This window comes from Plecotus auritus (genome assembly GCF_963455305.1).
Source record: "Plecotus auritus genome assembly, chromosome: 9".
Classification (NCBI taxonomy): Eukaryota; Metazoa; Chordata; class Mammalia; order Chiroptera; family Vespertilionidae; genus Plecotus; species Plecotus auritus.
In genome coordinates, this window is record NC_137783.1 from 138527846 (window position 1) to 138542198 (window position 14353).

General features: G+C 42.0%; 1 protein-coding gene across 6 annotated transcripts in view; it reads left to right on the forward strand.

Moving 5' to 3' along the window:
- Nucleotides 1-14353, forward strand: part of AMBRA1 (autophagy and beclin 1 regulator 1) — a 179654-nt gene that overhangs the window by 18101 nt on the left and 147200 nt on the right. For all 6 annotated transcript variants that reach the window (XM_080643228.1, XM_080643224.1, XM_080643225.1 and 3 more), the window contains exons 2-4: nucleotides 11907-12160; nucleotides 13201-13259; nucleotides 13762-13945. In XM_080643228.1, coding sequence (XP_080499354.1) covers nucleotides 12026-12160; nucleotides 13201-13259; nucleotides 13762-13945 — 378 coding nt within the window. In that variant the 5' untranslated portion in view covers nucleotides 11907-12025. The remainder of the gene's footprint in view (nucleotides 1-11906; nucleotides 12161-13200; nucleotides 13260-13761; nucleotides 13946-14353) is intronic.

A 14353-nucleotide genomic window follows, 5' to 3' on the forward strand; every position in this document is an offset into this window, starting at 1 on the left:
TTTATTATATTTAAGTTTAATTTGAAAGGCTTTTGTACCTTTCCTTTGTTAGGCAATTTTATTTTGCCTTTGCCATCTTCAATATAAGGTATGTTATTGTGCTATGATTCCTCCATTTTTTGAAGTTTCAAATTATAATAATTAGTGTTTACATTCTTCTTGTTAAAATGTTTGAAATGAATAAAACTATTGAAATAATAAAAAAAAAGACCGTACCCTTTTATGTAATGATGTTTACTTTGAATTTATATTAGTTCACACAAACACTCCATCCATGCTTTTGTTCCGGCCCTCCGGTCCAGTTTAAGAACCCATTGTGGCCCTCGAGTCAAAAAGTTTGCCCACCCCTGGACTAGGATCTTAAATCCAGTGTCTTATTTTGATTGGCTGAGAAATGTGATTGGCAAGGTGGAGGGGCATCTGGAGCTTTTAGCACAAGAACTCTGCACTTAATAATTTGACTTCTTTTCCTGAAGCCTAGAGGGAAACTTTTTTTTTTTAGAGGAAAACTTTTCTTTCCCTATTCTAGTCAGCCAAGAACCTGACCTGGGCTGACTCTAACATTGGAGAACACTGAACACAGTATCTGCTGAGCCAAGGACTGGGAGTCAAGCTCTGATAGTATCTGAGGGGAAAGCCTGAATTCAAATCCTGCTTTGGCGACTGACTCATCACGAACCTACATGAATTTCTTAGCCTCTTCCAGGTTTTATTTTTATTTGGCTGGTGAATAATCTCATCTTTCCTGGGACTTTGAGGATCCTTGGATTAATGTTCCTAAAGCTTTTTACAATACTGTTGCTGTGGTTCCCAGGGTTTCCAAGAATTGTAGGGAGCATTGTGCTCCGGGGAGGAGGCTTGGACTCTCTCCCCCCAAGACTGTAGAAATAGAAAGATGTAATCCTTAGTGATTTGGCTCTACTTTAGTCTCCTAATACTGTTGGCGGATGAAAGGTATGTTGTTGCAGAAGTCATTAGGCCTTTTTGCCTGAGGCAGCTGGGGTCAGTTCCCATTTCTGGGGTTAAATTGTTTTTACCTCTGAAATTTCTTTCATCAGAAACTACCTTTTCTCAAATAAAAAATTTTCCAAAAGCTACCTTTTTTCTTTGTTTGCTAATAGATCTCTTGCCAGTTTTGTGCACTTAAGAGTAGCCGTCCCAGTCTTGATTTGTTTGATATCTTAAGACAGTGGTCGGCAAACTCAGTCAACAGAGCAGCAAACTGCGGCTCGAGAGCCGCATGTGGCTTGTGAGCCGCAGTTTGCTGACCACTGGCTTAAGACTCAAAACTTGACCTCATTTTCCTCTAGGTTTAGTAGTTTCTTTTTTGTTCTTCCTTGAGTCGTCAGGGGTTCTTGTGTTCTCAACACTGTTTCCTCCCGAATAGTTTGCAGATAAAACATCATTTCTGTGTACTAGCTGGTTTGGCTCAGTGGATAGAGCGTTGGCCTGTGTACTGAAGGGTCCTGGGTTTGATTCTGATCAAGGGCACATGCCCGGGTTTTCTGCTCGATCTCCAGTAGGGGACCTGCAGGAGGCAGCTAATCAATGATACTCACCATTGATGTTCTCTCTCTCCCTCTCCCTTCCTCTCTGAAATCAATAAAAATATATTTAAAAAATGAAGTCTGTTAAAAAAATGTTTGGGAAAAAAACACAAAAATGTCATTTCTTTTTTCTTTATGCTTCTGAGGTAGATGGGAGTATGGAAGATTGTCAGTCTCAGATTTGGGACTTAAAACTTTCTGTTTCTGGTTTTGATCACAAACTTTCCTGTGATTTGGACATTAGGTTACATCATCGTATATTATTTTAGAAAGCTCTACACCTAGTAAGCAAAATTTGTAGCAGAAAAATTGGTGCTTTTTTATCCCCTTTGTTATAATAACAGTAATAAAAATTTATTTAGTTTTGTATCCTGAAAGCGTTTTGTAAAGTTGTTAGCCAATTTGTGATATACTGTGGAGAGTTCTGCCTTATTCTGACTTTATATATAAAAAATGTTGGGGGTGGTAGTGGATATGAGAAAAAAAGAGGTTACATTGCTTACTCAACTCTTGTTAAATTTGGGCTGACAATCTTTGTACCAGGTACTTGACTGATTATTACCTCTTAGCCTGACTTTCTACATGGAGAGACCACTTGTAATTTAGAGTATTTGTAATTCTGAACATAAATGAGGTAGAGGGTGCAGGTATGTCTGTAAGCATTTTATTTATGGGTTTTTGCTTCTTTTAAAGGGACTCTATATAATATTGTTTGTGTTGGTTTTGATTCTATAAAATTATTTGCTTTCAGTTTGTCAGATACTCTCTGATTCTGTTTCATAGCCACTGTAGTTTCCTTTGTACTCTCTCAGAACTGTAGGTGCCACACATCTTTGTGTGAACTCCCATTTATTACTCTGGTTATTGTTGGTTCCTAACTTGGCTTTTACTTTGAAAAGTAGTAATCCTGCCTTGAATTTTTGTACTCTCTTTCTTCTAAGGTACTTCATTTCTATCTTAAAAGACATAGTTCTTTTAAGATAGAAGGTGAACAGTAACTACTTTCAGTTCATACATGGAGGAAAACTTGAAATTCAGGAAGAGTGTGGTTTGTCCAAGATTATGTAACAACTCATTGGTAAAAAATCAGTTATGGGAACTTCTTAGTCTTACCTTTATCCATTAAATCACATCACATTTATACCTGGCATTCTAAAATGTAACCTCCCGCATTCCTATCCCACTTTCAGAATATAAACACTGCCTCTGAACTTGTTGTAAGTATGCTGTTTTTACAGCCTTGGCCTGGGGTGATCACATTTTGGACTTGTATCTTATAGGGTGTCATTTGAAGTGTCCTGAAATGCCTTGTATAAAGTCCTATTAATGAAAGCAAAGCTGACAACCACAGAAAACCCTGTGTATTTCATTCCACGTGCAGTTTCTAAAAAGTACCGGACCACTTTTAGGCCTCTAATGAAAGGCCTGACATTTTGTAGTTAAGTTGCCAGTTGTTTGGAGACCTTTACGTACACAAGTGATCCTAGATTTAGTATTTAAAGGATTTTTTTTTTTTGCTTTTGAAGTGTTAACCTTGGGTTGAATCCAGCATGTTATGGAATATATGTTGGTATCACATAGCTGATTTGAATGACCCTTAGGCTGCCTCCAGGAACGTAGTGAAGTGGGGAGAGATGCAGTAACTCGGATAAATGAGGTGATTGCACTCTGTGAAGTCCCTTCCAGGTCTAAAATTTTTATTTATTGATTTTAGAAAGAGAGAGGAAGGGAGATAAAGAGAAACATTGATTTGTTCTACTTATTTATGCTTTCATTGGTTGATTCTTGTATGTGTCCTGACTGGGGATCAAACAAGTTGTAACCAACTGAGCTACCTGGCCAGGGCGTTTGTTTTGTTTTATAATTCACTTATGTACAGGTTGCCCAAATCTCATTTGATTATTTTTGCCACATAAATATACTTTATTTTCCTGAGTATATTCATTTTACTTTATTGTCTGGTAACAGCCTTTGAAATGTTTCTTAGAAATCCGCTAGTCTTAGGAATTTGTGGCATCTTGGGTATCTGGGGTGTGGGAAACCATAGTAAACCCCAAAGAGGATTGAATACTAAGGACAACAATAATTAACAGCTCTGTCACTCTTTTTTTTGTTTTGTTTTGTTTTACATTTTTATTGATTTCAGAGAGGAAGGAAGAAGGAGAGAAAGATAGAAATATCAATGATGAGAGAGAATCATTGATTGGCTGCCTCCTGCAGCATGTGCCCTTGACAGGAATCGAACCCGGGACCTTTCAGTCCTCAGGCTGAGGCCAAGCCGGCTAGGGCAGCTCTGTCACTCTTTATTGGAGCCTCACAGCAATCTGATGAAGCAGATACTGTGATTCCTATTTTATAGAGGAGGAAACGAAGTCTCAAAGAGGTTAAATAACTTGCTGAAAGTCATATAGCTAGGAGGTGGAGCAATACTGCTGGCATAAGATGATCGATCACATTGCAAGGAGAACCTGTAAATCCAACTTTTATTTCCCACTGCTGATTTTTTATTAGTAGTTGTAAAATATAATTATGTCCTAGAATTAAGCAGAGAAAACCTTTAAAGGTGGTTTATCTTCCTAACTTTTTAGAGTGCTCAGTTATGTTCGGGGAGGTGGGATGGGAAGGGGGTAGAATCTTGGCATTTGTGTTATGTATACAGGGTGGGGCAAAAGGCAATTTATAGTTGTGAGTATGGGAAACAGTTTATTCTTGTATTATTATTTATTAATTATTGTATTATTGGCCATACAAACAACTGTAAACCTACTTTTGCTCCACTCTTTTTATCCCAGTTGTGTCCTTTGGTTCTAATCGCATGAGGCTTTTGATGATTGAGAATACAATCTGAGGACTGTAATGGCTTCACAAAAGCTGTTCTTGGCATCTTTTCTCTCAGTCTGGTTTAAGGGACAGATTGGGAAACTTTTTTCTTCCTTCTTTTTAAAAAGAGGAATGAAAAACACACTTGACTGGCACTTCCTCATCAGCTACAGGTCAGTCTGACTTTAGATTGATTTAATTCCTTTTGTTCTTTATAGAGAACCAAGTAAACATTCTTCTCAGGTGGCTGTAAGGAGTATATCAGGAGAGAAGTCCTATATCCTTTTAAAGAAACACAGGCAAATATTTTTCTTCAGACAAAAGAAAAAATGTGCAATTGTTTTAGTCCCTTTGACTTCTTGCCATCAGTTAGACTTTCGCTTGTTTGAACTTTCAGTGTGTTTAGGTCCCTGGGAATTGATAGACAAGCTCTTTGGTAATCCTGAGCTTTAGTTTTTTTTTTTTTTAGATTTCTTTCTAACGGGTATTTATAGCAGTTCTTTTATCTTCCTTTTGATACCTGTAGAAACTCCAGGTTGCATCACAGTTGTCTGGATCAGTTGATGTTTGTGACCCATATATTCGTTTTCCTCATGAATTACATGAAGTCAAAGATTAGATTTTTGATTTTTTTTTTTTAGGAATTAGACTGCTGCTACACATGTTACAAGATTATAAATAGTTTAAAATTATTTCTTAGAAAGTACATTTATATTGCACTGTTAGGTCAAGGGACCCTCAAAACTAATTTCTTCAGAAATTCTCTATATTAGGTTAAAGAATTATAGGCTCATAAAGAGTTGTAGGCTCAGTAAAGGGTTAAGGTGAACTAATGGGAACTGTATTTCTGCACCTTACTGGTTTGTAATTATTAAGCTGCGAGGCAGTTTCACTTCCAGACTTTTGGTTTTAAACCACGAGTTGTTAGAGTCACCAAGGAGATTGTTTCCTTCCAATTAGTTCATCCTTGGTTTATTCAGAAGGTTGGCTTACAGCATGTTGACATTTTCAGTGTGTACATACATATATCATGCACTAATGAGGGATGAGAGCTGTATCATGAGGATAAAGGCTAGAGTTTGTTCCTTTGTCACTCCTTAGGGAACTGTGTTTTGTATGTGACTAGGAACATGTGAGTTGTGTCTTTCCATAGAATCTTTCTTATTTTTTACATTTTAATATTCTAGGGAGAAAACTCCTTTCAACACAGGCTATAAATATTTTTCCTTCTGAGTATTTGGATGAATCTAGTTATGTACTTTTTTAGATTGCCGCCTTCCATAAAATGTGAAGAGCCAATTTGTTGTTTGACTTTTTACAATAAGCATTTTAAAAAAATTATATTTTATTGATTTTTTTACAGAGAGGAAGGGAGAGGGGTAGAGAGTTAGAAACATCGACGAGAGAGAGAAACATCGATCAGCTGCTTCCTGCACACTCCCTACTGGGTATGTGCCCACAACCAAGGTACATGCCCCTGACTGGAATCGAACCCGGGACCCTTGAGCCCGCAGGCCACACTCTATCCACTGAGCCAAACCAGTTAGGGCCAATAAGCATTTATTACTTCTTAAATTTAAAAAGTAAAAACACTGCATTTTCTAATTATTACATCACTGTAGTCCCACCATCCAAAGATAACCTTGGTTAGTATCTTTTTATATTTCTCTTGTGTCATTATTCTCCAATATCTTTTTTAAAAATAAAATTGGGATTATATCACGTATATAATTTTGCATTCTGCTTTTTTCACTTAACATGTATTTTTCACATTAAATATTTCAAAAATAAATTTTTAATAGGCAATACATTTCAGAAATTTAAAAATGACATAAAACAAACAAGCAAGGTGGAAATCTTGCTTCCATCTCTGTTTCCATTCACCTTGTTCCTTCAGTTTCTAATAAGTGACTATTAAGTTCTCCTCTTATTCAAACGATGGCATTACTATATATAGTGATCTGTACCTTGCTCCCCCCCCCCCCCCCCCCCCCGCTCTTAACAATGTATCTTGGAGGTCTCTCGTTGTCAGTACCCAGAGAATCTTCCTTATGTAGATTAGTCATTTACTACCTTTTAGAGAGAGAGGAAGGGAGAGCGAGTGAGAGATAGAAACATCCATGATAGAGAAACATCAACATTGGTTGGCTGCCTCCCACATCCCCCCTGCCCAGTATTGAGCCTGCAAGTCGACCGGAATCAAACTGGCAACATCTTGGTGCATGAGGCACCACTTAACCACTGAGCCATACTGGCTGGGCCATTTAATCCCTTTTAGATGGACACTTGGTTTGTCCCCAATTTTTGTTAATATAAACAATAAGAAAGAAGTAGTTATTAAAGGCCAAAAAGTAAGGATTTAATCTGCTTCAGTTATTAAAGGTCAGTTCTTTCCAGAATGCCAGCTAATAAATGTAGAAATAATGATGACATTAGAAAATCTTTCTCCAAGTGAAAAAGTTCAAGAAAAAAGTATCAATGACTGCTAAACCAGTAAGCAAAAGGTTGAGGAAGAACAGGATATTCACATGGTGCCAAATGTTAGCCACAGATTATCATTGTAAAGGGAGAAATACACCTTTATAAAGAGAGCTTTCTGGCGGCTACAAATCCAACCAAGTGATCATGTTTTGCCAAGTGATCACATAAGTTACCAAGTCTGACTAAGTGGGACAGTCTGAGAATATGTGCCACCTGATGTACTATACCAGGGGGTTTATAGATAGCATCACCTGTGAAGCAAAAAAACCAACCTAAATCTAATCAGTGTTTTTTCAGACCTAACCTGTTTACAGGAAATATAAGGGATAGAGAGGCAAGCTAAATGGCACTGTGAAGGAACAATTAAATAAAACTAGGATGTTAGACATTCTATAAGTCAACTATCTTGGTCTTTTAAAAAACCTTGTGTTGTAAAAAAAAAAACACACAAAAAACTTGTGTTGTAAATAAACAGAAACAAAACCAACCAAAACAAAACTAAGGCCATCTATAATAATAGAAGTGTAATATGCTAATTAGACCAGGTGTCCTTCCAGACCACCTTCTGGACAAAGCTGGGGCTGTGAGGGAAGCCTGGGTCCCGGGTGCCAGCAGCCAGGGGAAGGAAGGCCTACTCTTGAACGAATTTCATGCATCAGGCCTCTAGTTCTAGAATAAAAGAGACTAAAGAGACATGGCATCCAAATTCTATGTTTGAGTCTTTATTTAATTCTGGATTTAAAAAAAAGCCTACTGCCAAGACCGGTTTGGCTCAGTGGATAGAGCGTCAGCCTGCGGACTGAAAGGTCCCAGGTTCGATTCCGGTCAAGGGCACGTAACTTGGTTGCGGGCACATCCCCAGTAGGAGGTGTGCAAGAGGCAGCTTATCGATGTTTCTCTCTCATCGATGTTTCTAACTCTCTATCCCTCTTCCTTCCTCTCTGTAGAAAATCAATAAAATACATTAAAAAAAATAAATAATAAAAAAAGCCTACTTATTAAAAGCATTTTTTTGGGAAATTTTAATGAAGCCTGAGTATTACGTAGATAATTGGTGTGATAATGGTATTGTGGTTATGAAGCTAAATGCCCTTATTATTAGGAAATGCATAATGGGGTATATAAGGTTAGAGTGTTTTTCAGAAAAAACAAACAAACACATGTTGATGGAGTTAGATAAAGCAAATTTGGCAAAGTATTAACAATTCTTGAGTCTGAGTGGTGAATATTGTATGTTTCACTGTTTTAAAAACTTTTTCTGTACAATTTGAAATTTTCATAATAGCGTTGAAGAAACAATGCTGCAACGAATAACATTTATATATATTACTAGTGGCCCGGTGCACGAAATTCGTGCACATTGAAAGGGGATTAATTAGAGGAAATTATTTATTTATTTATTTATTTATTTATTTATTTATAATATATTTTTATTCATTTCAGAGAGGAAGGGAGAGGGGAGAGAGAAATAGAAGCATCAATGATGAGAGAATTATTGATTGTCTGCCTCTTGCATGCCCCCTACTGGGGATCGAGCCCGCAACCTGGGCATGTGCCCTTGACGAGAATCGAACCTGGGACCCTTTAGTCCGCAGGCCGATGCTCTATTGCTGAGCCAAACCAGCTAGGGCTAGAGGAAATAATTTAATATTGCTATTTGCCCTTTCTCTATAATAGAAGTATCAGAGATGAAAGAAAATTAGTAAAATATATATGAAAACCTTCCTCCTGTCAGAGTCTGGGGTGCACCACAGGACCCAGAGTCAAGTCCCCGCCCACCCACATGCACATCAAAATCGCGTGAGACCCAGACCCGGCCGGCCCCCCCCGCATTGGGCTAGATCCAGACCTGGCCAGTCCCACCCTTGTCAAGCCCCGCTGGGCAGGGGGCGTACCCTCAGGTCCCCTGGCCCGGCACCAGGATGGGGGACGTGGCCTGAGGTCCCCCAGCCCAGACCGGACGGGGGGGCATGCCTTGAGGTCCCCGTCAAGCCCCACCAGGTGGGGGACACGGCCTGAGATCCCCTGTCAAGCCCCGCTGGGTGGAGGGCATGGCCTGAGGTCCCCCGTCAAGCCCTGCCAGGCGGGCGGGGGGGCCTTAGCCTCAGGTTTCCCATCAAGTCCCACTGGCAGGGTGGCGCAGCCTCAGGTCCCCTGTCAAGTCCCGCTGGGTGGGGGGCGCGGCCTGAGTTCCCCCAGCCCAGCACTGGGAGTGCACCTTGAGGTCCCCCGTCAAGCCCCGCTGGGTGGGGGGCATGGCTTGAGGTCCCCTGTCAAGCCCCGCCAGGCAGGAGCGCGCAGCCTCAGGTCCCCTGGCCCAGTGCTGGGCGGGGGGCATGGCCTGAGGTTCCCTGTCAAGCCCCGCCGGGGAGGGGGTGCAGTCTGAGGTCCCCCAGCCTGGTGCCTGGGGGGAGGGCACGGCCTGAAGTCCCCTGTCAAGCCCCACCTGGTGGGGGGGCACAGCCTGAGGTTTCCCTGGCCTGGCACTGGTGTGGGGGGAGCAGCCTGAGGTCCCCTAGCCCAGCACCTGGACAGGAAGCGCACCTTGAGGTCCCCCGTCAAGCCCTGCTGGGCGGGGGGCTTAGTCTCAGGTCCCCTGGCCTGGCGCCGGGGCGGGGTCATGGCCTGAGGTCCCCTGTCAAGCCCCATGGGGGCAGGGGAGGGCGTAGCCCAGCCTTGGGCAAACTACGGCCCGCGGGCCGGATCCGGCTGTTCTATCCGGTTCTCTTGCTCTCCCCTCCGCTCCTTTACTTTGAATTTATATTAGTTTTTTTTTTTTTAAATATATTTTATTGATATTTTACAGAGAGGAAAGGAGAGGGATAGAGAGCTAGAAACATCGATGAGAGAGAAACATCGATCGGCTGCCTCCTGCACACCTCTCACTGGGGATGTGCCCGCAACCAAGGTACATGCCCTTGACCGGAATTGAAACCGGGACCCTTGAGTCCGCAGGCCGACGCTCTATCCACTGAGCCAAACCGGTTTTGGCTCGTTAAGGCTCCTTATGGGAACTTGGCCTCAGCTGTGGGTGCAGCCATCTTTGTGATGGAGTGATGGTCAATTTGCATATTACATCTTTATTATATAGGATTTTGTACACCATTTGATTGGGCTGCATATTACATTGTATAGAGGAGCCACAATTCTTTAATTTTTGCATACACACACACACACACACACACACACATATATTGCTGCTAGTTGACATCTTTGTTTTTTTTTTTAATTTTTTAAAATATATTTTATTGATTTTTTACAGAGAGGAAGGAAGAGGGACAGAGAGTTAGAAACATTGATGAGAGAGAAACATCGATCAGCTGCCTCTTGCACACCTCCTACTGGGGATGTGCCCGCAACCAAGTTACGTGCCCCCGACCGGAATCGAACCTGGTACCCTCCAGTCCGCAGGCTGATGCTCTATCCACTGAGCCAAACCGGTTTTGGCAACTAGTTGACATCTTAGTAGCACTTTTATTTGTGACAATTTTATGTTCTTAGGGATTGTGGTGGATGAGAAAAAGGAACGGAAAATTTTTTCTCTCTCTCCTCTATTCTCTACTTTGGAACTTTAGTGGATAAGAGAAAAATAGAGTGAGAAAGGGACTCCAAAGTAGTCCTCATGTACTTACTTGCTTTTAGGTAGGAAACAGAATGGCAGTTACTACTAAGAGCCATACTGCAGGTAATAGCCTCTTCAAATCTGTTACCTGTCCTTTAGTTTGGAGACTGACCAAGTGAAAGGAGGGGTGCCAGCGACTAGGGTAGCAGCATGGCACAGAAGAGTAATGTCTTATTTTTGATAAGTTTCTAGTTCTTTTTATTAGTAGCAAAAGTTCTTCCTGTCTGATAAAATAAGAACAGAATAACTGCTTTAGAGAATAGTCTGTTCTTTACATAAAATGGTCTGAGCTATGGAGGATATGAGCAGAATTTAAGGAAGAAATATTTTTGGAAGAGAAGTTCTGGGGGAAGGATCATTTCTGAGAAAGTGTCATCCTATATAATAAAAGCCTAATGTACAAATTGTCCCCTTGACCGGGATTTTTTAAAAAAAATATATTTTATTGATTATTTACAGAGAGGAAGGGAGAGGGATAGAGAGTTAGAAACATCGATGAGAGAGAAACATTGGTCAGCTGCCTCCTGCACACCTCACCTCCTACTGGGGATGTGCCCGTAACCAAGGTACATGCGCTTGACCGGAATCGAACCTGGGACCTTTCAGTCCACAGGCCGACGCTCTATCCACTGAGCCAAACTGGTTAGGGCTTTTTTTTTTTTTTTTTTTTTTTATAAATATATTTTTTTATTGATTTCAGAGAGGAAGGGAGAGGGATAGAGAGACAGAAACATCAGTGATGAGAGAGAATCATTGACCGGCTGCCTCCTGCATGCCTCCCATTGGGGATTGAGCCCACAACCCAGGCATGTGCCCTTGGCTGGAATCGAACCTGGGACCTTTCAGTCTGCAGGCCGACGCTCTATCCACTGAGCCAAACCAGCTAGGACCCCTTGACCGGGAGTTTAACCAGGGTGTGGGGCTGGCGGCGGCAGCAGGTGGCTGGGGGAAGGGAGGCACCCCTGGCCAGCAGCCGCTAGAGACCTTACTCATGTATGAATTTCATGCACTGGGCCTCTAGTCTATATATATGAAAGCCTAAGCGACCGTTCTGACCAAACGACCAGAACCACCGATCAACCAGTTGCTATAATGCGCACTGACGACCAGGGGGCAGACGCTCAACACAGGAGCTGCCCCCTGGTGGTCATTGCGCTCCCACAGCCAACCTCCCCTGGTCCCTCCCCCTGTCCAGCAGGCCCCATCCCACAGCTGGCAGCTGGCAGGCCCTGGCTGGCCCAACCCCGATCGGAACTGGGCGAGACAGCCCTGATAGACCCTGATTGCCGGCTAGGCCTAAGGACCCCACCTATCTCGTGCACCGGCCTCTAGTTAAATATGAAAAGAATACTTTCCTCTTTGGGCTAGATTCGTATTTGCAATGGGAAGCTTCTCTGCAGAATACCTGTTCTTTGACATTAATGTTCATACTTTAGATTTCCATGAAGACAACTTACAAGGACCTTAATGGCCTCATTTTAGCTACTTCAGCGTGTGGAGCTATTGCTTGCTCCTTTTCTTCCTGTGCCTGGTGTTACAGTGGCTACTGAGCACCATGAAGGTTGTTCCAGAGAAAAATGCTGTCCGCATACTCTGGGGGCGAGAACGGGGCACTCGGACCTTCGGAGCTCAGCGGCTTCTGCAGGAGCTGGTGGAAGATAAAACCCGGTGGATGAAATGGGAGGGCAAGGTAAGAAAAATGTTTTGTTTTTAAAAAAATATATATTTTATTGATTTTTACAGAGAGGAAGGGAGAGGGATAGAGAGTTAGAAACATCAGTGAGAGAGAAACATCGATCAGCTGCCTCCTGCACACCCCCTCCTGGGGATGTGCCCGCAACCAAGGCACATGCCCCCCAACCAGAATCGAACCCGGGACTCTTCAATCCGCAGGCCGACGCTCCATCCACTGAGCCAAACCAGTCAGGGCAAAATGGTTATTTTTGACATTGGGTTTGTTCAGGGGTGACAGTAGAATGGGACCCTGGGTTGGGTTAATGACATAGAGTTGGAGTGTAATTTATTTTGTGTACTAAAATAGATATACTATGTAACTTAGGGAGATTTAAAAATATATATATATATTTTAATTGATTTCAAAGAGGAAGGAAGAGGGAGAGAGATACAGAAACATCAATGAGAGAGAATCATTGATCGGCTGCCTCCTGCACGCCCCCTACTGGGGACCGAGCCCACAACCCAGGCATATGCCCTGACCGGGAATCAAACTGTGATCTTCTGGTTCATAGGTTGACACTCAACCACTGAGCTACACCAGCCGGGCAGGGAAGTTTTTAAAAAAATAACTTTTTATTGATTTCAGAGAGGAAGGGAGAGAAAAAGGTAGAACATCAATGACGAGAGAGAATCATTGATGTGCTGCCTCCTGCACGCCTCCTTCTGGGGATCAAGCCCGCAACCCGGGCATGTGCCCTTGACTAGAATCGAACCTGGGCCCCTAGTGAGCCAAACCAGCTAGGGCCGGGCAGGGAAGTTTGGTAAAACAAATTTGGAAGAACTTATGGGCTAGAAGTACCTTTTTTCTTTACAGTTAGACATTTTTTCTAAAGCTAATTTAGATTTGTCTTTCTCAATTTACAGCTTCATCATTATGTCCAGTTTGTAAATTTACACTGTGAATACTAATCTAGACAGGTTCGTGTATTTTTGAGGTAGAGTGGGCCATAGTTTATAAATAATGTTTTTAAACTTTTTTTGTTTGTTTCCCAGAGAGTAGAACTGCCGGATAGTCCACGCTCTACCTTCTTACTGGCCTTCAGCCCGGACAGGTACCTAGTGCTTATCTATTACTTAAGACTTGTGATAGCATTGCTTTCTGTGTATTTGACCTAACTTGATCCTCCTAGTCAAACCCCAAAAGGCTCTTTGAAGCACTGTATGAACAGAGCTTTGACAGTGTATCAGAAAGGGAAAGAAAGTAGACAAGCAGTTCTAACCATAAAAATAAGCAAAGAAAACTAATAACATCGAAGGACAAAACTTGGAAAGTTTTTCAATGATCATCCCTTGCATGTACAATATAGGCCACCAATGGTGTGATAGTTTCCCGGCTAGAAAAAAATATTCTCTGAAGGGGTTTTGTTCATTTGGGGAGAGTGTGGAGAATTCAGAAGCTTTTAAAGATCAGAATATTTCTGCTGTTTGTAATGCCCGAAGTGTAGTTTTTTTGTCCTGGGATGGGGAATAGTATCAATTTTCTGTGTCACCCAAAGCTGATCGTTTGTTCCCCTCCCACATGCTTCACATTGACTTTGTACTCTGATTTCCTAGGACTCTCTTGGCCTCCACCCATGTGAACCATAATATCTATATTACGGAGGTGAAGACTGGCAAGTGTGTTCATTCTCTGATTGGACACCGTCGCACTCCATGGTGTGTCACTTTCCATCCCACCATCTCAGGCCTTATTGCTTCTGGCTGCCTGGATGGGGAGGTTAGGATTTGGGATTTACACGTAAGTATTTTCTTGTCTTTGGTATTCTAAATTCAGAGACTTGTTTACCATTGGGTTCTTAATTCTGGAGGAGAGACTAGCCAGGTTCTTATCACTACATCCAAGTAAGTGGTAGTCTTTACCCACTTAAATGATAGCAAGCCTAGCCTCCATTCTGTGTTGAATGCCCTATTTAACTATTTTTCCATCCGTCCATGCTATAAGATGTGTTCAGGATGGTTTTTGTTGTCTTATAGCAAGGGTTATACTGTGATCACGATCATCAAAGCAATATGCTCCTTCTCCTAGTGAATGGCTAGTGGGTTGTACACCATGTCATGCACCAAGCTTGAGTTTTCCCAGGCTTCAGAAACAGGAGCTGTACTGATGCTCATTGCTGGTGGCTTGTAGGAGAACTGAGCTGACAGT